This window comes from Herpailurus yagouaroundi, unplaced genomic scaffold, assembly GCF_014898765.1.
Source record: "Herpailurus yagouaroundi ecotype Mexico unplaced genomic scaffold, PumYag 186, whole genome shotgun sequence".
Lineage (NCBI taxonomy): Eukaryota > Metazoa > Chordata > Mammalia > Carnivora > Felidae > Herpailurus > Herpailurus yagouaroundi.
In genome coordinates, this window is record NW_024412417.1 from 29,789,474 (window position 1) to 29,815,149 (window position 25,676).

General features: G+C 35.0%; 1 protein-coding gene across 4 annotated transcripts in view; it reads left to right on the plus strand.

The window, feature by feature from the left end:
• MTBP (MDM2 binding protein) overlaps positions 1-25,676 on the plus strand; it is an 80,170-nt gene that overhangs the window by 16,026 nt on the left and 38,468 nt on the right. For all 4 annotated transcript variants that reach the window (XM_040494328.1, XM_040494330.1, XM_040494327.1 and 1 more), the window contains 5 exons: positions 1,926-2,020; positions 2,824-2,896; positions 8,133-8,250; positions 22,541-22,714; positions 24,119-24,226. In XM_040494328.1, coding sequence (XP_040350262.1) covers positions 1,926-2,020; positions 2,824-2,896; positions 8,133-8,250; positions 22,541-22,714; positions 24,119-24,226 — 568 coding nt within the window. The remainder of the gene's footprint in view (positions 1-1,925; positions 2,021-2,823; positions 2,897-8,132; positions 8,251-22,540; positions 22,715-24,118; positions 24,227-25,676) is intronic.

A 25,676-nucleotide genomic window follows, 5' to 3' on the forward strand; every position in this document is an offset into this window, starting at 1 on the left:
AAAAAAAAAAAAAAAAATGGAATGATCCTAACCTTAGATCAATATAGGCCTGAAACTTCCTTTGGTTAGGACTTTGCTATGAGACCTTTAAGACTCAGTTCGGGGGGAATGTGATACACTGGAAAAAGAGCAGGCCTTGATGTTGGGTAGACCGGGGTTTGAAACCTGGCTCTGTTATACAGAGAAAGACAGATACCATATGGTTTCACTCTTATGTGGATCCTGAGAAACTTAACAGGAACCCATGGGGGAGGGGAAGGAAAAAAAAAAAAAAGAGGTTAGAGTGGGAGAGAGCCAAAGCATAAGAGACTGTTGAGAACTGAGAACAAACTAAGGGTTGATGGGGGGTGGGAGGGAGGAGAGGGTGGGTGATGGGTATTGAGGAGGGCACCTTTTGGGATGAGCACTGGGTGTTGTATGGAAACCAATTTGACAATAAATTTCATATATAAATAAAAAAAAAAAAAAAATGAAACCTGGCTCTGTTACCTGTAAGTTGTGGTAACCTGGGTAGATTGATTAATTCATTTGTGAAATGGAGACAAGAACACACTTACCTTACAAAGTTATTACAAAGTTTAAATGAGGTAAGGGATTCCAGTACCATACGTTTGCTTCTTTCACAGTTTAAGATGTGTTAGTTTGTGTCCCATATCTCCATAGATTTATTCTTAAAATGCAGGTAATTATAAAGTAAAACAATTTTAAAAGGGTTTAGTTGACCTTTTTTTTATATTAGAAAAATAACGTAAGATGTGTTTATGTAGAAACATTTTAGAAATTCACTTTGAAAGACAGAATTCAAGAATGTACAAAACAACAGTCATGAAGTTACAATGATGTCAGATTGATGGGTAATATTTTCTGATCAAAGGGTAGTATAAAAGGGGCATATTTCTGATGTGAACACATTTCCCAATATTTGTTCAGAATGGTTACTTTAAGTAAACTACCATGGCCATCTTTCACAGGACTGTTAATAGTTTTTTTTCTAATATTATGAATATTGTATTCATTATTCATTCATTCATTATTCAAATATGAATAATGTATTTAAATTTTGCTGCTATCGATGGAAATCTTAGGGTAAAACCTCTTTAATAAATGTCTCTGTTTCTCTCTCTCTCTCTCTCTCTACATGTGTATATATGCACACATACACATATACTCTGTAAGTGTATGTGTGTCTTTATGTGTATATATATATATGCATAATTGTATATGGTGAAATTACTCAGCTTTCTGCAAGTTTAAAACTTTGTGTAGTCTCCTCAGGATATGTTTGCTTTTCTTTGTCCTTCCAGTGACATACTCTCATCTCAACTCTTAAAATACCTGTCCTCCTTCACTGTTAGGTTCTGCCCAAAGAAATACTGCAAGTTTATTTTTCCAAGTGGAGCTATCTTTGCTAATTAGGACTAATGGCTTCACTGGTTCTCTTAATTTCTTCAGCATTTCTTTGAAGAATCTTATTTTATTTTTATTTTTATTTTATTTTATTAATCTCAACATACCACTCAATCTAAGTTCATACCAGAGAATCTTCTCTTTCTCTCTCTCAGTCTTGCAGACCGTCTAAATTTGTTTCTTCAACATCCTAGCCTCTTGGGTCATCTGTCTGTCTTACTGAAAATAAACACGAAAAGTTGAGAACTCCTGTCTTCTATTGCTTGCCTCTTTCTAGACTCATTTTCCCTCTGTTAAAACTCTTCAGTTACTAAGAAATCTCTATGTCTGTCTCTACTCTGAAAGGTAAAATTAGAATGGAAGAAACTCTTGTCTGCTATAGAGGATCTAATGTTTGGCTTGCATAATGTGTAAATACTTGCTTTTAAACATCCATTTTAGTGTTAAGCCCTAATTGCTAATTTATTTACTTTTATTTATAGAATTTAAAGTATTACATAATCTTATTTCTTTCCTAGGTTTTCCATTATTATGGCTCTGCTTTAGAATTTGTGCAGATAATAAAATTATCAGATCTGCCCTCCTGCTATATGTCAGACATTGAATTTGAATTGTATCCTTTTATTTACGTATTCATTTTAGATTATATTTGCTGTGTCACGTAGAATGTTTCCTTCACTTTTAGATATTGGACCATGATGGATTTTTTTTCTTTAATAATATTCAGCATATTTTTCATTGCCATTGTTTTAAGAGATATTCTGCAACTTTCAAAAACAAAAAAATCTTCCTTCAAGTACTAGATTTATGCGTCTAGAATAGGCAAAAGACTTTCTGGTATTGCTACTCATCATTAATGGGGTAGGGAGAATGGAAAAATGTTAGGAATCTGTGGAGAAAAACAGAGTAACTTACATACTCCTGAAATGTTCAGATGTTTCTCTCGCCTTCGGCAGGAGGGGTATATAAGCACCAGTCCACTGTATCTTTGTATGCATACTAAGGTAAATATAAATGCCATCTCACATACCTGCAAATATTCAACATATCTTAGACTCTCTTTTAAGGAAAGAGTTTTTAGAAATATACCTAAGAACAGAACATTTTGTATAAAAAGAAATTGTTGCCTGGAAATGGAACATTAGCATGGTGTTCTTAAATTTTTGTGCAGAAACATCATTTTTACAAATCTCTTTTTCTCATAGTGTATGGGAATGCTTTTCATAGAAACATTATTTCTTGGTATATTTTCAGTATTATAAAAATAATTTTCCTTAAGGAAAGGAGTAATTGTGAATTCTTACAGTTAAAATTTTTAATAATTTAAGCACCTTGTGAATTAGAGAATCAAACTTGTTTTAGGGAGTTGAATTATTTCTCAGTTACCATTGTATCATTTCTTTAACTTTAATGCAGAGGGTTGACACAAAACAATACCAAACAAAATTCCATGTTGCTATGGGAGCAGATTTCTTCTCTGCGTGGCAAGGTATGGTGGTGTTTTGTTTTGTTTTGTTTTAAGGATGTGCTGAAAAAGGAAATATAGGGCCCCTGAGTGGCTCAATCGGTTGAGTGTATGACTCTTGGTTTTGGCTCAGGTCATGATACCAGTGTCATGGGATCGAGCCCCGTGTTGGGCCCTGTGCTGATCATGGAGCCTGCTTGGGTCTCTCTCTCTCTCTCTCTCTCTCTCTCTCTTTCTCTCCCTCTGCCCCTATCCCCTGCTTGCTTGCTCGCTTTCTCTCTCTCTCTCTAAAATATATTAAAAAAAAAAAAAAAAAGAAAGAATAAAAGAGAATGTAGTTTGTTAATCTGTTTTTGCATAATGATTTTGCTTCTTGAACATAACATGATTTTGGTCCTAACAGATATTAAAATATTTTGGACTTCCCATAATAATACCAAAGTCCTCTGCAGACAGGAAATGATGTTGTGTTTTTAGATTTTCAAAGATAAGCTTCATGACTGGTGATTTTGTTACTTTTAAAATTTGAGACCATATTATATTATTGATAATCTACTTCAACAATCTAATCCTTCAACATGTGATTTCAGTTAGGTGAGGAGATACTCATATGCTTGCATTATCTTTTTCATGGTAGGACAGGTGGGTGGAAGTGAGAAAAGTTTCTAAAGCCTCACTGAATTATCATTTGTAAATTTTCAGTTTTTCTTTCTTAATTCTAGTGATGGTTATAAGATTTGTGGCTATTTTGTAGTTATTTATATAATGTAGTTATTAATAATTTATAGTTATTTAGATACATGTGTATATTAAACTCATCTATTTAAAGTCAACTACAGTGTTTAATGGGAAAAACCAGAAGTTTGCTTTTCTTTCTGGTTATTTGTTTCACTACTGTGTTTCTTTGAAAACAATTTTTGATTCACAGAATATTCATTGGCAATATTTATATAACATTAACTGTTTTAACAATGAAGTATTTCAAACAGAGTTGCATGGAGAAAAATTATAATTATAGTTTCCCTATAGCACTATAATCAAATATTGGTTATAGTTCCCTTAGAAAATTGATATGGTTACAGAAATATGATTTTGGCCTTAAGATGCTTGACTATACAGTAATTTCACATTTTGACTTGCAGCCTCTTTTTCCAGGAAATTAAAATTTTGAGTAGTGCCCCAAAGTATTTGTTAGATGAAGTAGCCTTTGAAGGAACAGCCTGAAGTGTGATATTAGCCTGTGTTTTCATCCTCTAAAGAATACCTAATATGCTAAAATTTGAAATTTTAAAACTTATCTTTTCTTATTTATCCAACATGTATCCTATTATGTGCTAGACGCTGTGGTAGATATTAGGGATCTAGTGATGGATTGCACAGATGAAGACTCTCCTCATGGAATTTACATTTTGGTGGGAAAAACAGAAAACAAATAATAAGAATTATGAAGAAAATAAGCCGACTGCAATTAGTGTAATAGGGTGGAGGACCTACTTTAAACATCTTTACAAAAATATGCACACAGAAGTCTTGTGAAGTGGCATAGTAGAAAAGAAAGAAAGAAAAAAGAAGAAAGCATGAAGAATAAAAAAAAAATCTTCCTTTTTTTTCTTTTCTTTTCTTTTTTTTAACAGAGAGAGTGTGAGCAGAGGTGGGTGGGGTGGGGTGGGGCAGGGGCAGAGGGAAAGAGAGACCACCTTAAGCAGGCTCTGAGCTCAGTGTGGAGCCCAGCATAGGGCTCCATCCCACAGCCCTGGGATCATGACGTGAGCCAAAAGTGAGAGTCAGATGCTGAACCAACTGAGCCACCCAGGCACCCCATTTTGTCTTTGTTTTAACTCAAGTAACTAAATAGTTCTCTGTGTAACCTTATCTAGTTCATCTAATTTGGGGGGGGGGGGGCTCTTCATTCTAGGAAATGAGAATATCATTTATCATTAATAATCTCACCTGTTACCGAATAAGGGAAGGGAGGACCATGGTAGGGTAGAAAGTCTCAAGTGAAAGAGTATGTACTTTAGAAAACTTGGGTTTAAGTCCTAGCTCTGCCACTCACTGGCTTATAGCTTTTAAAATTGTAAACTGTAATAATCCCTGTTTTACCTATTTCAAAAGTTGTAATGAAAACCAAATTGGAAGATATTTTATAAGCTGTGAAGTATGACATAAATGATGGTTGCTAATTTTTATGTCTTTTTAAAAAATTTTTTTTAATGTTTATTTACTTTTTGAGAGACAGAGATGTGAGTGGGGGAGGGGCAGAGAGAGGGAGACACAGAATCGGAAGCAGGCTCCAGGCTCTGAGCTGTCAGCACAGCTGGAATCCACAGACCCCGAGATCATGACCTGAGCTGAAGTCAGACACTTAACCGACTGAGCCACCTAGGTGCCCCAATTTTTATGGTCTTTGAAGTTTATCTGGCCCAAAAGATAGACAGGCATATATGAAATATTTTCCTGAAAAGGATATAAAGCACCAAATATCCTCTAGATGTTTTGAAGATAAGATGAAACTTTTAGGAATTAGTTTTATAGATAATTTTTCAAGTCAAGATCAGACACAGACCTGTAATTTAACACAGGTATAAAATAATCCTTAATCCATCAAGTTATTGAAGATAGACAACACTAATACTATAAGCAAAAGAAACTATTGATATTTATATCGTGTTTTCAATTTTCTAAATTTGGTATATTAGATTGTCATTTTTATTGCTTCTTGGACAACGACTGTGAAATATTCTTTATCAGTAAGGGACAAATAAATGATGGAACTTTGTATATATGTTCCTACTTTAATGCAGCAAAAGGGATATTTTTTTGAAACATAATTTAGCTAACATACCTCTAAATGTGAAGCACTGTATTTTCCTTTTATATTGGGTCTTTTACATTTTTGAAAAAATTAGTTTTCATTTGCATGCTCATTCTTTGAAATAATTCTTTTGCTTCATAAATTGGTTTTCTTTTGTTTATTCAACAATTTGCATGTGGGGGCTGGGGAGAGACTGCCTGCTGTGTGCCGGCTGCTTGTTTCAGGTACTGGAGAGAATAAAATGGACAAAGCCCCTCCTTAGGAAGCATTCATCGTACTTAAATTCTAGTGATTTATATGATCTTCAAAATTTTTTAAGTTTATTTAATTTGAGAGAGACCAAGACAGCACAAGGTGGGAGTGGCAGAGAGAGAGAGAGGGAGAGAGATCGGATCCTAAGCAGGTTCCGCACTGCCAGCGCAGAGCCTGATGTGGGACTCAAATCCATGAAGCCTTGAGATCATGGCCTGAGCTGAAACCGAGAGTCGGACGCTTAACCAAGCCATTCAGGCACCGCATAGTGATTTATATGATCTTAAGTCAACTTCTGACTTTAAAAAAAAAAAAAAAAAGTTAGATTAGCTCCAGAAGAAAAATAAAAACCTTTTATAGTAAAGCTAATGTTATTAGATTAGTAAAAGGTACGAGAATTGTTAGGGAACCATGATATCTACTAATCACATAGGCAGGAAATCTTTTTTTTAAGAGGAGAATTTGCAAGGTTAAAAACAGGATTGCCATAGTGCCTGTTTGTTTAGGGGATGCCTACTGAAAAGACTGAATCATGGTTTTGAGACACAGGTTTGAAATATTATTTGGTTTTTAAATTCTGGAGATAGAATGATAACCTAGAAGCACCATCCTCTGGTCTCAGAGCATATCTAATGATTAGTGCATGAGTGAGAACGGGTTATCAGAATCCAGGTTTGTTATGGACACAGTATAAGCAATTGACATACATATATTTTGTAGCAAATTATAGTTTATGGGATTTAGAAATATTTATTTTCATATTTGTAATGAATGTGTATTCAAGAATAAGCTGTTTCAAACATAGGGCTACTTTGGCTGGGTGGGACATATAATAATATAAAATAAATAATATGGTATTTAAGTTGTACTTTGAAACACATTTAACATCTCTAATTTATTAAGCTATAACTATAATATTAAATAATGAAGGTGTTGACTGGGCTCTGCTCTAGCATACTCAAGTTACAACTTTGTCTATCTTTTGGGCCAGTTTTGGGCTATCTAATCTTATTTATTTATGTAAGTATGAAGAACTAGGATTTAGTGTTTCAAAAGTTAAATATACATCTTTTATACTTAATGATTATTTTCTATTGGTAATATTTTCATTTTTAGTGACTAATACTTAATTATGTGAAATACATTTGACTTAGAATAAAAAAAGATTTGTCTGTAATAACAAAAATAAACATTTAATTTTTTCTTTCTTAATTGCTCCTAATATACTTATTTGTATATCTAAGAATACATAGCTAAAGATAATAAATAGTAAAGAAACTAATACATAAAAGTATTCGCTTAGTATCACATGTCATCTGATTCATCCATCTACAAAGGACAGTTAAAAGTGACTTTTCATTAGATTTGAGATCTATGGCAAATGTCTTGCTTAGATTTCCCCAGAGTTAAAAACAAAACAAAACAAAACATATTTATTGGGATATACTGATTGTTGTAGCTTATATTTCTAGAATAATGGGCAAAATGTAGCTTTCAGAGTTGCAGTTTGTTTTATTCAGTACTTAATCAAATTGAGAATTTACCTAAATATAACAAGTTGGTTTGGGGGGAACAAATATTTAATAAACATCTGTATGCTCAGCCCTGGGAATACAAAGATGAATAAGCTGAGTTTTCTCATAAATCAGACAGAAGCTGCTGTATGTTTTCTGGCATATGATTTGGGGTTTCTTTGCATTTTATACCTTATTAGCATTAAATTTCTGATTTCTCGGAACAAAAGTTTTGAAATTACCTACAGGTATATTGTAATTTTGAAACCAGAACAATAATCCATCCAGTCAAAAGGTTGTAAAATTATGGCCAAGTATGACAAAAATCTTTTGATGATAGAATTCAATTCCCAGCCTCTCACTGGTTTGCAGATATACAAAGAAATGACACGACAACCTGAACTTGAAGCAAATATTGTGAATAACAAGGTTTCAGAGATATATAACTGAGTGGAAAAGGGAGCCTATGTTTGACTACCTTTGTCTGGTTTTTGACTTTTTTTTAAATACAGTTTGGGCATTGTTTTTGTTCTTCTAGTTTTTTTAGTGGAGTTGTTGTGAGAGAGCATTACAGAGTACATGCTGTATCGATGAAATTAGAGTGGAAATTTATCAGATGACACTATTTAAGAATTAATGTCATTGTGCAGGCACTAATAATATGTTATGTTTTATCCAGGTTGGTGCTCTTTTTGTATTGCCATGTACTATTAGTAACATACTTATTCCACCTCCCAGCCAACTCAGTTCAAGAAAATGGAGAGAATATATAGCTAAAAAGCCTAAGACAATCAGTGGTAAGTAGTAAATCTTTTTTAAGTTGTTTTATGAAACGGATATAACATTCTTTATGAGAAAATAATATTTATTACTCCTGATTAAGACAAACCCACATCATTTAAGATTTCTTATTATATCTAATAATCTACTGTATCACAAAGTATATACTACCTTATTAAAAAAATATCAGTGATCTAAAGGCAGGAATTTTGGTTAAGTAGAAACCAATTATATTAAATGTTGGTATCTTAGAGACATTTCAGGAATGACATTTATGAAAATAAAGTGATTAGTCTATTATATGGTACATTAAAAAAACAAACATGTGATTACAGTTTTCTGAAGAAACCAGAAGTATTTAAAAATTATATGTTCTACAGTATTCTACGTATTTTAGAAATATTGGCTCATTTAATTCTTATAATAGCCCTATAAACTTATTTTTATATCCATTTAACAGATTAGGAAATTGAGGCTTGGAAAAGTTACAGAGCTATTAATTGGCAGAATCTTGGTTCAAATCCTGGTTCTGACAGTAATAGCTCTGTAACTTCTCCAAGGATTTGAACCCAGGCTCTGTGCTCTTAACCACTGCACTGTGTTGCCTCTAGTAATTTACTACATTCAAAATGTCATTATAAAAATGAAATCTTAATTTCTGTTGTAAAATCAGATCATTTATATCCAAACTCTTGTATATCACGAGGTAATTGTGGTTCAAAATGTTAGTTACTTGCCCAAAGTCATATAGATAAAGAGTGTCTCTTTGTACTTTGCTTGTATGTAGGTGTTTTGTTTTTTTGTTTTTTTTTTTTAGGTGTTGTTTTTTTTTTATTGGACAATAATTTGGTTAAATTATTTCTGAGGTTACAGTTAGTTTTTGTGACCCATGATATGATGGGACTAAGAAATGGAATTGCAACATATCCATCTGGGTTGTTATAGAAGAAATCTCTAGAGATACTCCAGATCCAAAGAATCCTGAGGAATACAAACTTAAAATCAGCAGCCTACACAGTATTAGATAGGAAATAGGTGAGATACTGAAGTCCATTTTAGCAAATGTTGAATTTGAAATGCAGTTGATATCTATATGGAAATTTAAATTTAGAGTTTGAAATTAGGTCTGTTATCTCTAGAGAGTGATCAGGGCTAGAGATTAGATTTTGAATTTACTAGCTGTTTTATCTATTTTATGACATACCAGCCTAAAACTAAGTGGCTTCAAAGAGCAAATGCTTTAATTACTCATAGTTCTGCAATTTGAACTAGGTTCATCCAGGTGGTTCTTCTATTGGTTTCACTAGTGGCCATTGATGTGGCCGCACTGAGCTTGTGGGTTGTTCAGAAGTTGGGCTTAGCCTGGGATGCAGGGACAGCTATCTTTCTCCATGTAGTCTCAGAGCCTTTTCCTTGCTCCACGGTTTCTTTATGTGATCTCTCTAGCAGGGTAGCAAGAATTTTTATGTGGTGGCCCAAGACTCCAACAAAACATACAAAAATCAAATCTGCCAGGACTCTTAATGTTTAGTCCAGAACTGGCTCAGTGTCACTTCTGCTGTATTCTTTTATTTAAAGCTTCTCCCAAGAATGGTCTAAATTCAAAAGGGAGGTAACTAGACAAGGGTATGAATACTGAAAAGCCTCCAGTGTAAAAGTCTACCATGGCTAGCTACAGGTAATAGTTGTAGCCTTAGGAGTGATTGAATAAAACCACATAGACAGCATGACTAGAGAAGAGAGTGTAGGCTAGGATGTTTAGAAACACCTGAATTTAAGGTAAAAGTAGAAGAAGAGTTGGGAAGAGATTTAGTAAATGGTAGTTGGAAGACCCTAGAGAGCTATAATCATTAATGTCAACATGAAAATACCATTTATTGCATGATACCAGTGTGGGAAATAAAGGGAGTCAAACTGGGCCCTTAACACTTGAGGAAATAGTTGCATGGCCCTTTTCTTCATGAAATTTATAGTCAAGTGATGAAGGCACTTTGAAAAATCATTATAAATCTGTTTAGTCAACAGTGTGAAGGTGAAGTGGAGGATATGTCCAGAGTGGATGACAACATAGTCGTAGGAATCAGAAAGACTCCCTGGAGGAAGAGACATTGTTAATATAGTTTGCTGCACTGTACTAGCACATAAAGAAGTGTAGATTTGACCCTTCTCAACTCCTCACAGAGAATAGATATGTATATGTGGTGATTTTTTCAGATGCTAAAACAAAATCAGAAATAGATTTGCCAGGTGGCAGTAAAATCAATTTCACTTATTCATTAAATCGTAGGATGATATTTACCCATTTCTCAACATTGCATATGTTTAAAGGCTTATTAGTATGAGTTGAATATTAATATATCCTAACTAAACTTGAGTATATTCGATGCAACCCATTATTTATTTTTTCTTTGTAACTTTTTCTAAGGTAATTTATTGATTTAGAATTTATTCTTAAGTGGGTTTTTCATGATTTTTATTGCAACTTTAAGGAAATACCTTATCATGTGACTTGATCTGATTTCTTTAAAGTTAATCATCTTTTGAAATTTAGAGATCAATATTGATAACTTCTGAATAATAAAACATATATCACATGACAGTCTTCAAGGCCAGATTGTTGATTACTGATTAAGCTATATCAGTAAGTGCTGATTAAGCTGATACTCTGCAGTATTTTTTTTATCTTAGAAGTACAAACAGTCAAATTGAATAGTTGATTATTAAGTTCTATTCTACCCATAACCCTTTCTGTAGGAGAAATTATCTCATTGACAGAACTCCTTTTGTAATAAAAGAGGAGCCAAGTTTTGGCTAGTGGAAAATTTTAATAGCTCTTAATTAGGAAAATATCATATGCCGTTCATATCCCAGTGGCCCCTCTCACTATATACAGATATCAACTAACAGATCAGGCAGGGTGTAATCTGGAGATTGGTGATGAGCAAGACAGACTTGGCTCCTAGTCTCCTAGAATTTAAACTGTAACAGAAAATAGATATTGAGAAGTTATTATAAGTCTTACTTAATTATAACTACATTCAGTGGCAACCAACTATGAATAATCCACAAGAGATAGTACATGAAAACAGATGTGGAAAGGCTATTGGTTATCAGTTGTGGTAAAAACAATTTGCAGTGTGTGTGTTTAAGCACTTATATGTATTTGTTTATATAAATATAAATACAAGTTTTCCATTAACTAGCTTTTCAGCAGATATTCTGTTGAGTGTCCACAATACAGTAGGAACCATTATACATGCTGGACTGGCAGTAAAATAATTTAGAACAAAGTCCCTGTCCTCAGGGAGCTTATGACAGTGGAGGTAACAAGTTTAGATTTTACCCCAGATACCTATATGGCTAGGTCTCTCAGTTTTGAGGGTCCTTTAGTCCAGTCATTTTCTCATTCAGGACCTAATTTGCCATCCCATCTAAAATTGCACGTACACTCTTCACCTGACATTATATCCATTTCCCCAGCTTTATTTTTTCTCCTTAGTACTTATCACTATCTAATATAGTAAGTGTGTGTCTTTTTCTCTCACTTGAAGTGAGAGGAGATAAGATGGAATTTTTTACTTTTATTCATTGCTTTATTTTCAGTGCCTGGAAGAGTGCCTGATACTTATTAGGTACTCAAAAGTATCTTTTAAATAATACGTGAAATATATATTTCCAGGTAGTAGTAACTTGTCTGGAAAAATAAAGAAGACTTTGAATGGATTCCATTCATGCAGTGAATCAAAATTTGTGCCCCAGTTTTTATCAGTTCCTTAGGCTTAACAAATCATCTCTGATGAAATAAAATACATACATATGTATTAGTTTGAACCATATGGTATTGCTGTCTTTGTATATCAGAAAATTGTTAAGTATCAGGAGTTTCATATGGTTTGACCTAAAATAGAAAAACAATGTCCCATTTGAATTATGCTTAAATTAAGTGTAGCCAAAGAATGATTTTTAAAAGTGATTTTTAGTGAAATACCCAGAAAGTATTATGATACTAGGAAAAATGCAAAAGAACTATGTGAACAAATACAACTGAGCTAAACCCAGTTACTCTGAATGCTCTGTATTTTTTTATTTTTTTTTTTAAAAATTTTTTTAACGTTTATTTTTTTGGGACAGAGAGAGACAGAGCATGAACGGGGGAGGGGCAGAGAGAGAGGGAGACACAGAATCAGAAACAGGCTCCAGGCTCTGAGCCATCAGCCCAGAGCCCGACACGGGGCTTGAACTCACGGACCGCGAGATCGTGACCTGGCTGAAGTCGGACGCTTAACCGACTGTGCCACCCAGGCGCCCCTGAATGCTCTGTATTTAAAACTTGTATTGAAAATCCAGTTGTATAATGAAAAGTGCCTTGCTTACCATATGTTCACAGAGAAGTTTTATGAAATTGTCAAAAAACTGGATGTTGAACATTGCCTAACTGTACATTACAAATGAATAAGCTAAAGTGTAGAAAAATCAAGAAACTTGTCTAATATCACAGAGTGAAATCAGAATTTTCACCAACGTCTGAATATATCTACAGACCATCCATAAGTTTACAATCTTGAGTTCTATTGTGGCCTCATTTTTTTAAATTGGAATTCTTTTGAAAGGTACTTTTAAAGGTACTCTTGAAAAGAGGTTATTGTTGACAGACAAATCTTCTAATAAAAATATTTTTGTAATTTTTTTAATGTTAATTCATTTTTTGAGAAAGAGAGAGCGCAAGCAGGGGAGGGGCAGAGAGAGAGAGAGGGAGACACAGAATCCGAAGCACTCTGAGTTGCCAGCACAGCGGGCTCAAACTCCCAAACCGCGAGATCATGACCTTAGCCGAGGTCAGTTGCTTAACAGACTGAGCCACCCAGGCGCCCCTCTAATAGAAATATTTTTAAGGGACTAGATTAATAATGACTTATGAAATGTTTTGAATTGATGAAGCATGTGCCTTCTTGATTCTCAAATCCATGTGATAAATATGTTTCAAAATAGTGAGCTGAAACTAATAAGGTTAAAATGACACCATGTAACTGATCTATAAATAATTTCTGTCTTGAGAAAAGGTGAAGGATGCAGTTAAAGATTTTGAAAGAGACTTCAGTGGTGAAGACAAAGTAATCTTTCAATCAGCAGCTAATTTATTATGTGCCTTTTGGGTTCAGGGCATTATTCTAGGTGGTAGGAATTCAGTAGTGAACACTATCAACCGTCTTTACTAACTTTTATTGAATATACCATTCACTAGCCTACTTGTTCTCTTCAAGTGCATATGGAACATTCTTCAGGATAGACCATATATGTGTTAGGCCATTAAATGAGCCTAATAAATTTAAAAGGGTAGAAATAACACTCAGTATGTTCTTCAGTTACAGTAAAATTAAGTTAGAAGTCAACAGCACAGATGTGAAGAATACTTTAAATATTTGGAGATTAAATAACCCACAGCTTAAATAACTTTTTAAATAACCACAGGTCAAAGACGAAATCAAAGGGGAAATTAGAAAAGGTTTTTAACTATAAATAAAATCAAAACACATCAAATTTATGGAAAGCAGTTAAGGCAGTACTAAGAGGTTTGTAAATGCTTATCTTATCATGGAAGAAATATCTAAAATCAGTAATCAAATTACAATCTCAAGAAGCTACAAGACTAAATCCAAGTTAAGTAGAAGAAAAGAATTAGGAACTAGACCAAAAGTCAGTGAATAAAATACTGAGGACTCCCATCTAACAAAGGAAGTGCAAGACCTATACACGGAGAACTATAAAACTTACTGAGAGTAATTAAAGACAATATAAGTAAATGGAGAGATACACCATGTTTGTAGATTGGAACACTCAGTACGATTAAGATGGCACTTACCTCCAAATTGACTCATAGATTTAATTCCGTCTCTAACAAAATCTCAAGAGGACTTTTCATAGAAATTGACAAACTGATACTGAATTTATATGGGATTGTAAAGGCCCTAGAATGGCCAAAACAATTTTGAAAAGGCAAAACAACTTTTGAGAACTTACGCTATCTGATTCACAACTTCACAACTATAAAGCCACAGTATTCAAGACAATGTAGTGTTAGATTAAGAATATACATGTACCGGTGGAACAAAATAGAGACAAGATGCCAATAGAAAAGATAGTCTCTTTAACACAGTGCTGGAAGAACTGGATATCCATATGTAAAATATGGATTATACAAAAATTATATAAAAATTATATAAAATTTAATACAAATTAATTCAAAATAGATTTTATACTTAATTATATACTTAATGTAAGCACTAAAACTATAACACCTCTGTAAGAAAATATATTTACCAAAAAGAGGATCTATAAAGGGGCGCCTGGGTGGCTCAGTCGGTTGAGTGTCTGACTTCAGCTCAGGTCATGATCTCACAGTCTGTGAGTTCGAGCCCCGCGTCGGACTCTGTGCTGACAGCTCAGAGCCTGGGTCCTGCTTCGGATTCTGTGTCTCCCTCTCTCTCTGCGCCTCCCCCGCTCATGCTCTGTCTCTCTCTCTGTCAAAAATAAACATTAAAAAAAAAAATTTTTTTTTTAAAGATCTATAGAAAGAAAACAAATCTATAAATTCACCAGATTTAAAAATGGCCACTTTTTGAGAACACTAGAAAAAAATTTTAAAGGCTACTAAGAGAAAACGTTTCCAATCATGTCTTACAATGGAGAAATATATATAAAAAATTTCTTACAACTCAATAGTAAGGAGACAACCCAATTAATAAGTAGGTAAGAGACTTCAATAGACATTTCATTAAAGATACATGAATAGCTAATAAAGCACGTGAAAGATGCTCAACATCATTAGTCTTTTGGGAAATGCAAATTAAAACCACAGTGTTTTAATATACTTACTAGAATGGCTGTTATTAAAATAGTGACTATCAGGGGTGCCTGGGTGGCTGTCAGTTGAGCGTCCAACTTCGGCTCAGGTCATGACCTCACAGCTCAGTTTGTGAGCCACTCTCCCCCACTCTCTCTCACTCCGGATATATAAATAAAAACTTAAAAAAGAAAAACAGTGACTATCAAATGTTGATGAGAATGTGAAGAAACTAAATCTCACACATTGGTGGTATTAGTATAAAATGGCGTAGATACTCTGGAAAACAGTTGGGCAGTTAGACTTACACTTAACTGCAATCCAGTATTTCCATTCCTAGGTATTTATCCAGGAGAAATGAGAACATATGTTCACACAAACACTTGCAAGGAACTGTTAATAAAAGCCATATTTATAGCAGCTAAGAATTGGAAACTGTGCAAACATCCATCAGCCAGTGAATGGATAAACACAGTTTGTTTTGTCCATACAGTGGAATAGTGCTCAACATATTGAGGCATGGGAAGTTTTGGGTGTACCTAAATATGGTATGTTTATAAAGCCAGATTTAAAAGACTATTCATTACATGATTTCATTTATATGGAATTTCTACAAAAAGCTAAAGGACTAGAAAGCAGATCAGTGGTTGCCTGAGGCCAGGAATAGGAGAGGAGATTGACTGCAGAGAGATAATGGAAGTTTTCTCAAACTGGATTCTAGTGATGGATGCAGAATTGTATTAATTCTTAATCACATTTATACTCTGATATATGTATATAAGTATGTGTAAATTATACCTCACATATACCTTTTTGTGACAGAAGGAAGGAAGGAAGGAAAGAAAGTCAAAAAGGAAGAAAGCCAAATGGGGCCCTACCTGAGAACAATTAAATACAAATCTCTGGGGAAGAGACCAGGCCAGGACCCCATTAGTTTGTAATAGCACCCAATGGCTCAGTCGGTTAGGTGTCCAACTTCGACTCAGTGCATAATCTCACCTCTTCTGGGTTCGAGCCCTGCGTCAGGGTCTGGGCTAATAGCGCAGAGCCTGGAGCCTGCTTCAGATTCTGTGTCTCCCCTGTCTCTGCCCATCCCCCACTTGTTTTCTCTCTCCCTCTCTCTCTCTCTCTCTCTCTCTCTCCCCCCGTCTCAAAATAAATAAACATTAAAAAAAATTATTAAAGCACCCAAGTGTTTCAAGTGCATCCAGTATTAAGAACTTCTGCCCTAGATGTGTTCTTCTCAGCCCTAGGCTAGAGAACGACTGTTGCTAAAGAGAAAGTCCTTCAGATGCTCTGAGGCAAAAAAAAAAAAAAAAAAAAAATGTGTGTGGAGGGGAGAAACACTATTTTAGGCTTTAGAATTGTTTGAACAATGATATCTCTGTTGGAAAGTGTGTAGCCTTGCAAAATGCCTGTTGAAGACTAGATTTTTATTTTATTGTTTAATTTTTAGTGTGACTATCATATAATGGGTATTTTTTCTTATATACATACATATATACACATATATACATATATATACATATATACATATATATATACACATATATATGTGTGAGTGTGTGTGTGTGTATATATATATATATATATATATATACTTGTCATTAAGTTAGAAGATTTACTTAACCAGAATATCTTACCACCCTAATCATCCTGAGATATTTTTCATTATATCAAGTGGAATATTATTTCCTCTTTACATTCATATGATTTTGTATTTTACATTGTTAAACTGTTTTATTGTTTTATTTTTATTTATTTTTAATTTTTTTAATGTTTATTTATTTTTGAGAGAGAGAGACAGAGAGAGAGAGAGACAAAGCATGAGTGGTGGAGGGGCAGACAGAGAGAGGGAGACACAGAATCAGAAGCAGGCTCCCAGCCGGCAGCAGAGCCTAATGCGGGGCTCAAACCCACAAACTGTGAGATCATGACCTGAGCTGAAGTTGGATGCTTAACCCACTGAGCCACTCAGGCGCCCCTGTTAAACTGTTTACAGGATTTTAAGAACCACTGAGAAACTTATTGATACAAAATATGACTTGATTTTTATTTTACTAGAATTTTGTTTGCTAAAGAAATCAATATATCTCTTCGTTAAAGTGTGTATGTTACCTGTAAACTTTGATACAATTAAAGGGCACTTGTAGTTTTGGCCTCTTTCATTTTCCCTGTATAATAGATCCAAAATGGATGTTTGTTTTGGTGGAGAGAGGGCATGCAAGCCAATTAATCTCTTCAGAGTTAATAGTGTAAAAGTAACTGATGAAAACAGAAATTTTCTGTTGTAATCATTTCCCCTTATTTCTTTAGGAAGAGCTATGGGAATTGAATAACAAAGCTAATTGTAAAGCTGTTACTCTCTGTGGTCTTTACATAAAAGTTATTTAATAAGCCTTCAATTAACACCTACCAAATCTGGAACAACATTTTTTAAATGACTGCATAATCATGGTCAGGGGAGTTCTTTAAAATAAATATTTTTCTTTTGAGGAAAATAAGATTGTTGTAATTACAGGCCTCTGTGATTAAAATGCTAATAAAGGTGATGGAATTTACAATCAATGTGGAAAGGATGTCATGGGTTGAAGAGATACACATAACTTGAATTGGCAAAGTGCTGAGTTGGTAAATGAATTAAAAGTCACTATAAAAAAAAAGTCACTATAACTCTTGGCAAATCTTAGTTTCAAATGCAACTGGTAACAAGTGTTTTATCTTTCTAATAACCTTTATTTAAATTTCTTTTCTAAAATTGATGTTTATGAACGGTATTAATGTCTGTTGCACACTAATTGCATAAATTTATTTTTGTACTTCCTGCATGTTTTGGAGGATAAGCTTTAAGCCACAGTATGTTCATCTGTGAAATGAACTGTTGTAATAAAATTACAGTAGTTTTGGAGGGTGGCTCAGTTGGTTAAGCATCCAATTATTGATTCATCTCAGGTCATGGTCTCACGAGTCATGAGGTGGAGCCCCATGTCAGGCTCCGTGCTGACATCACAGAGCCTGCTTGGGAATCTCTCTTTCTCTCTCTCTGCCCCTCCCCTGCTCAAGCTCGCTCTCACTCTCTCACAAAACAAATAAAACCTAAAAAAATTTTTTTTAATTACACAAATTTCTTTTTCCTGTGTGTGTGTGTGTATACACACATATAGCATAATATTTTTAAGGTTTACCTTTGTTGTTCTTCATACCAATACTTCATTCCCTTTTATTGCTGAATACTACTCTGTCATTTGGATGTATCACTCATTATTTATTTACACATCAGTTGACGGACACTTTAGCTGTTGATTCTTTTGTGCTGTTGTAAATGCTGCCGTGAATATTTGTGTACATGTTTTTGCGTGAACACATATGTTTAAAATTATTTTGGATATAAACCTGAGAGTGGAATTGCTGAGTTATGTGTTAATTATATGTTTAGCTTTTGAGGAATTGCCTAACTTTTAAAGTAGCTGTACCATTTTATATTCCCACCAGCAGTCTATAAGAGTTCCATTTCCTCTGCATTCTTATCAATACCTGGTATTGTCTATATTTTTTGTTATATTCATCCAAGGGAGGTAAAGTGGTATCTCTTTGTGGTTTTGATTTACAGGACCTTGTTGGTTAATGGCGCTGAACATCTTTATGTGCTTATTGGCCATTTGTATATATCTTTGGAGGAATGTCTATGCAGATCCTTTACTCGGTTTTTAATTGAGTTAGTTGTCTTTTTATTATTGTAGTTGTGGAGCTATTTATATATTCTAGATACAAATCCCTTATAAGATATATGATTTACAAATACTTTCTTCTATTCTGCAGATTGACTTTTTTTATTAATTAGTAATATTTACTGAATAATTAGGATATGTCAATGATCTAAGCACTTTCCACATAGCATCTCGCATTTAATCGTCTTCACAGCAGCCTTGCCATATGGGTACTTCTTTTTTAAATTAATAATCTTTATTTTTTTAGAGCAGTTTTCAATACTCCACAAAATTAAGCAGAAAGTACAGTTTCCATATAGCCCATGTCCTCACAAACATGTAACCTCCTGTTTCCAACGTTCCACCCCAATTGTACATTTGTTACAAATGACAAGCCTGCATTGACATATCATTATTACCCCAGGTCCATAGCGGCTTGACTCTTCATTATCTTGATGATGTACTTTGAAGCACAAAAGTTCTTAATTTTGGTGAAATTCAACTTTTTATTTTTTTTTCTTTTGTTTTTTGTGCTTTGGGTCTCTTATTTAACAAACCATTGCCTAATCCAAGGTCATGAAGATTGATGCCTTTTTTTATGGTAAGAGTTTTAAAATTTAGCTCTTAAATTTTGAATTTTGAAATCCATTTTGAATTAATTTTTGTATAATTTTTTGTATATTAATTAATCCACTGAGAGGTGGATGGATAGGAGTTCAACTTTGTTCTTTTGCATATTGGATGTTCATGTGTTCCAAGAGCATTTGTTGAAAAGACTGTTCCTTCTCCTTCAACTTGTTTTGGCACCTTTGTTGAAAATCATTTGACTGTATGGGCGCCTGGGTGGCTCAGTTGGTTAAACGTCCAGCTTTGGCTCAGGTTAGGATCTCAGTTAGTGGGTTCCAGCCCTGCATCTGGCTCTGCACTGACATTGTGGAGCCTGCTCGGGACTCTCCCTCTCTCTGCCCCTCCCCCTCTCGCACTTTCTCTCTCTCTCTCTCTCTCAAAAATAAATAAATAAATAAAAATCATTTGACTGTAAATGTGAGAGTATATTTCTGGCCTCTGAATTCTGTTAATCTGTATGTCTGTCCTTATACCAGTGCCTCAGTGTCTTCTGTACTGTAGCTTTGTAGTAAGTTTTCAAACAGGAAAGTGTGATTCCTCTAAGTTTCTTCACCCCTACCGCACATTCACATTCTTCTCACTTCCCTATCCTCCCAGTAATTGTAAATTAATATTCATAGTTTTAATTATTATGAGTATGTAATCACTCTTCACAGTTGAGCCATGTTATACATCTTATTTTCCTGTCCTGTGCATTATTCTGTTTTACCTAGAGTCAATGATTCTTTTTTTCTATCCAGTCACAAAGCCTTCCTCCAGTGGTAAAACTGAGTTCAGTACCTTTGAGCACATTAAGTATCCCATCAATCATATATATGTAAGAAATCTCTTCCAGATCGATATAACCTGCCTAATCAAGATTGGTTGGTTTTACTCTCTAGATTTGTTCCATAGCTTTGGGTTTAAAAGACTATTTTTTCATCATCATAGAAATTTCTTTTGCCCTTTCTTTTTTGGTGGCTGGATCCTTTAATCTTCCTGTTTCTTTCTTTTCTCCCCCATTTTGGTGGAGCATATTTTCTAAAATCTTCCTGAAATTTTGAAGGTATTGCTCCATTATGTTCCAGCTTTAGTGCTGTTGTTTAGAATTCTAGTGCTGTTCTCATTCTTGATTTTTTTTTTTTTTAATAGGAAGCCCATATTTTCACTGGAATTTTGTAGAACCTACTTGTTCTTAGTCTTCTGAATTTTCATGATGATGCACTTTAGTGGGTCTGTTTTTATTCTTTTTTTTGGCTCTCAGCATGCCTGGAAGCTTGTCTTTTTACTGGGGAAAATGTTCTTAAAATGATTTTGTTGATAATTTCCTTTCCTCTGTTTTTTTTTTTTTTTTCTCACTTCTGTTACTCTTGTTTAGATGTTATTCCTGGTTTGTGTGTCTGTCTCTTTTTCTCTTCCTCTACTATTTTCCATTTCTTTGTCTCTTTACTCTACATTCTGTAGATTCACTGAACTTTTTCTTCTAACCTTTTAGGTGAAATATAGGTCTGTGCTTTCTTATTTTTCATTTCCACGAGCTCTTTATTATTTAATGTTCTTACAATTTTCTGTTCTTATTTAATGGATACAGTATCTATTCTGAGGATTCTAGTGACCTGAATGGATGTTTGGTTTAGGGGTGTGTGTGTGTGTGTGTGTGTGTGATTTCTTTTTACTGCATATTCTTTGTTTCCTGCAAGTCACTTGTTTTCTGTTTATTTTGGCATCTGGTTTTCATACTAACAACTTTCCTTGAGGTCCTATGATGTTTGGCTGCCTGCTCACATTTAAGAGATAGTACCAGAAAACTAACGGGAAAATTTGGATGCATGGCTGTAGCTTGTTGACTGTGATCTTCATTTTAGGGTGATCTCAACGGGGAACCTAGCTGACACCAACATTGGCATTCTTTAGTCTTTCCTCTAGGACTGACCATATTTCCAAAAGAAAGCTCAATTCTGTTATCTAGCTTCCAAAATTCTAGAAGTCAGGTAGATAGAGAAGTGTAAAAGGTCTCAGTATTCAGTATACAAGTACTTACTTAATGCACTGATAATTAACTCTAACCATACTCTCTGTCCAGTAGCTCTCAGGCCAGAGGCAACTTGTGTTACTTTCTCCAGGGAGTAAACCACTAGACTTCTGGGCTGGGGCAGGACAATCATGTGCCTCAATAGAATACAGAATGGTCAGGATGCCAAACTGCTTCTCACAGACTTCGACCTGTTTTCCTATTTCACCTTCACGTTGCTTCCAGTGCCATCTGGGACCATCATCCCAGAGTCTTGTCAGGGTTTGTGGTATAAATTATGTTGCTTCTAAGTTTTCTCCACTGTTTATCTTTTCTCAGCTTCCTCAGTAGTCTGTTACCAATTATTCATCTGCTTTCCTGCTTTTAAAATCAGTTGTTGTTGTCTCTTCTATCAGATATTAGTCCTTGTAGATTTGTGCTATTTAAAAAATCTCTTTATTCTCATTTTGTGGAATTTCAGGAGACGGTGAAAATAAATGCTTATTTCTAATTCACCATCTTCAACAAAAAGGGACTCTACTTCTATTTTTAATCTCAAAGGCTTCGCAGTTTTTCTTTGACCTTCGCTATAACCCTCACTTGATTTGTTTTTAAAATATACAAGAAGCTGTCTTAACTGACCTTCACATAACTGGCGGGCCAGATTAATGAATGCTCTCCATTTCCTCTGTAAAATACATAATGGATGCCCACTGCAAGGACCAAAAAGCTACCCTGAAGTGTATCTGTGCACTTCTGCTCCCACCACCTGAATTGTGTGTGCTCGCAGGGGTCAGTTTATTCCATTTTAAAGAAATAGAAGCTGGAAATAGTAGTTGATACATTATAGTGGGGTCATAGAAGAAACATACCATGGAACTCTAGTAGGCCATATCAAAAGCTAATGAATGAGTACAGAGTTTAATTTAAAGTACAGTGTTTATGCTTTGCATCCTTTTTGTTACGATTCTCTGCTTTCATTTTGCTGAGTTAAATGGACAAGTGCTACCCGAAATGCATTGCATAACGGCTTGTTTTCAAATAACATAGAAAGTCATTATACCCTATGGGTCAAATGTATGCTTCTGTGGTGTTGCATGCTGAATTTTCACATACTTCACAAGATAGTTGTTTTTGCTTAGTTCCAGATGTTGAAGTGAAAGGTGAGTGCTCCAGCTATTATCTCCTGTTACAAGGTGCTGGCAAGAGAAAATGTAAAGCCACCTTGATTCACTCAGCCAACCAGATCAATGGCTCATTTGCACTCCGTTTCATTCATGGAAAGATGAAAGCAAAGACAGAAGAAGCCAAACTGAGTAAGTGTTGATTTCAGGTGGAAAACGTTTTATATTTGTTTGTATATGTAGTTAAACCTTATGTGTTTTTAGGGGGCGTCTGGGTGGCTCAGTCAGTTTAAAGCGTCCGACTTCGACTCAGGTCACTATCTCGCGGTCCGTGAGTTCGAGCCCCGCGTCGGGCTCTGGGCTGATGGCTCAGAGCCTGGAGCCTGTTTCCGATTCTGTGTCTCCCTCTCTCTCTGCCCCTCCCCCCTTTCATGCTCTGTCTCTCTCTGTCTCAAAAATAAATAAACCTTAAAAAAAAATTTTTTTTTTAAAAACAAAAAAAACCCTTATGTGGTTTTTAATGAACTTATTTTCCCCAAACTCCATTTTGCTCTCAATTTGCCTTTTATTTCAAACATACAATAGCATATTTGAACAGTTTAGAGTCTGTACTCTAAATTAAGCCCCTTTTCATTCTACCTAGTAAAATTTAGTAGGTCAGACTTCAGTGCTAAATAGGAAATTTTCAGTGTTTTCCACTTTACACACATATTATTTTCCTACAATTTATATTTCGTTTTTACTTCCTCTCAAGAATCTTAGTCTGTTTTATCGCCCATCTTTTTTTTTTTCTTTTCATTTTCTACATTTCGATTATCCATCCCTGTATGACAAACCACTCCAAGTTTAGCTTCAAAATGCCTACTTATTATTATGTTTTGTAGTCCTGTGGGTTGACTGGGCACAGCCGGATGGTTCTATTTTGAAGCCCCACTTAGAGCTGAGACTCCATCCACTTGAAGACTTTGTGCAGCTTGTTGTATAAGACAGCTTCTTCAGCCACATGTTTGGCGCCTGGATTAGGATGACGGAGCAGATGAGATGGGTTAGGATGACGTTCTCTTCACAGGCCCTTTTCTCATAGCCAGTGAGCTTCCTCATGACACTTTAGTCTCAGGGTAGTCTGATTTCTTACATGGTTGCCAACTTTTCGTAGAGCAGTTGTGCTAAGAAGCCTCAGGGTTTTTTGACCTAGCCTAGAAGTCATTCACTGTCCCTTTTACCATAGTACCTTACTGATTTCATAGGGTTAGCCTGGATTCACTGTGGAAAGACTACACAGCAGGTAAACAGGAGTAGTTTGTTGGGAGCATTTTTAGAGACTGGCTGGCTTGAGTAGCTGACCTGTAAAAGAAAATGTGATGGAAGAAATTCTGTTCTGCTACCTAAATTCCCTCAATTTAAGAGGTTGGTTAGAGTTTAAAATGTAAAATAATTTAGTATGCTTAATTTCTGCATCTTAATTATTATTTATTTTGAAATAAGACAGAGATGAGTAATTGACTTGTTTTTTAAAATTATGTAATAACACTTTCCTGGGAACTCAATATTATTGTCATAGAACATCTTTAATACTGACTTTTTTTTATTTCTCAGGCTTTCCTTTTGACTTCTTGTCACTTCCACATTTTTCTGGGGAGCAACTTATACAGAGAGAGAAACAGTTAGCTAATGTCCAGGCTTTGGCTTTGAAAGAATGTCTGAGTAAGTAATGGTTTGTACATTTCATTAAATGTTTACTTGTTCAGAAATAATGCATTGTTATTGCTGTACTTTTTTTTAATTTCATTTTTAAAGTTTATTTAATTTATTTATCTTGAGAGAGTTAGAGATAGCACGACTGTGGGAGGGAGGGAGAGAGAGAATCCCAAGTATCTCTGCACTGTCAGCACACAGCCTGATGCGGGGCTTGCACCCATGAAGCCGTGAGATCATGACTTCAGCCAAAACCAAGAGTCGGACACTTAACCAACTGGGCCACCCAGGCACCCTTCACACTTTTTCTCACATTCTTTGCCTTTTAGGTATAATGCTCATTTGTAGAACTACTCTTGGTAGGGTAATGCAGAGTAGAAATGGTCTGCAACTTTTTTCCCACCAGACTTAGAATCTTTGTATTTTATTCGTACATCTCTGTTAACATTCATAAAAACGTTTCTTTAGGAAAATTTTGTATCTCATTCCCTTTAGCTATATATTGGAAAAGATACCTAACTTTTATCCTGATTGCTATAGACCTTCATTTTTATTTTACATCCAAGTTAGTTAGCATATAGTGCAATACTGATTTCAGGAATAGAATCTGGTGATTCGTCCCCTACATATAACACCCAGTGCTCATCCCAACAAGTGTCTTCCCTCATGCCCCTTGCCCATTTAGCCCATCCCCACACCCACAACCCCTCCAGCAACCCTCTGTTCTCTATATTTAAGAGTCTGTTATGTTTTGTCCCCCTCCCTGTTTTTATATTATTTTTGCCTCCCTTCCCTTATATTCATCTGCATGGTACCTTAAGTACCACATATAAGTGAAGTTATATGATATTTGTCTTTCTCTGACTACTTTTCGCTGAGCATAATAGCCTCTAGTTCCATCCACATAGTTGCAAATGGCAAGATTTCATTCTTTTTGATTGCCGAGTAATACTGTATGTACACACACACACACACACACACACACACAGACTACATCTTTATCCATTCAGCTGTCAATGGACATTTGGGCTCTTTCCATAATTTGGCTATTGTCAATAGCACTGCTATAAACATTGGGGTGCATGCATCCCTTCAAAACAGCACACCTGTATCCTTTGGATAAATACCCAATAATGTAACTGCTGGGTCATAGGATAGTTTTAGTTTTAATTTTTTGAGGAACCTCCATACTGTTTTCCAGAGTGGCTGCACCAGTTTGCATTCCCTCCAGCAACGCAAAAGAGATCCTCTTTCTCTGCATCCTCGCCAACATCTGTTGTTGCCTGAGTTGTTAATGTTAACCATTCTGACAGGTGTGAGGTGGTATCATTGTGGTTTTGATTTGTATTTCCCTGATGATGAGTGATGTTGAGCATTTTTTCATGTATCTATTAGCCATCTTGATGTCTTCTTTTGAAAAGTGTCTCTTCATGTCTTTTGCCCATTTCTTCACTGGATT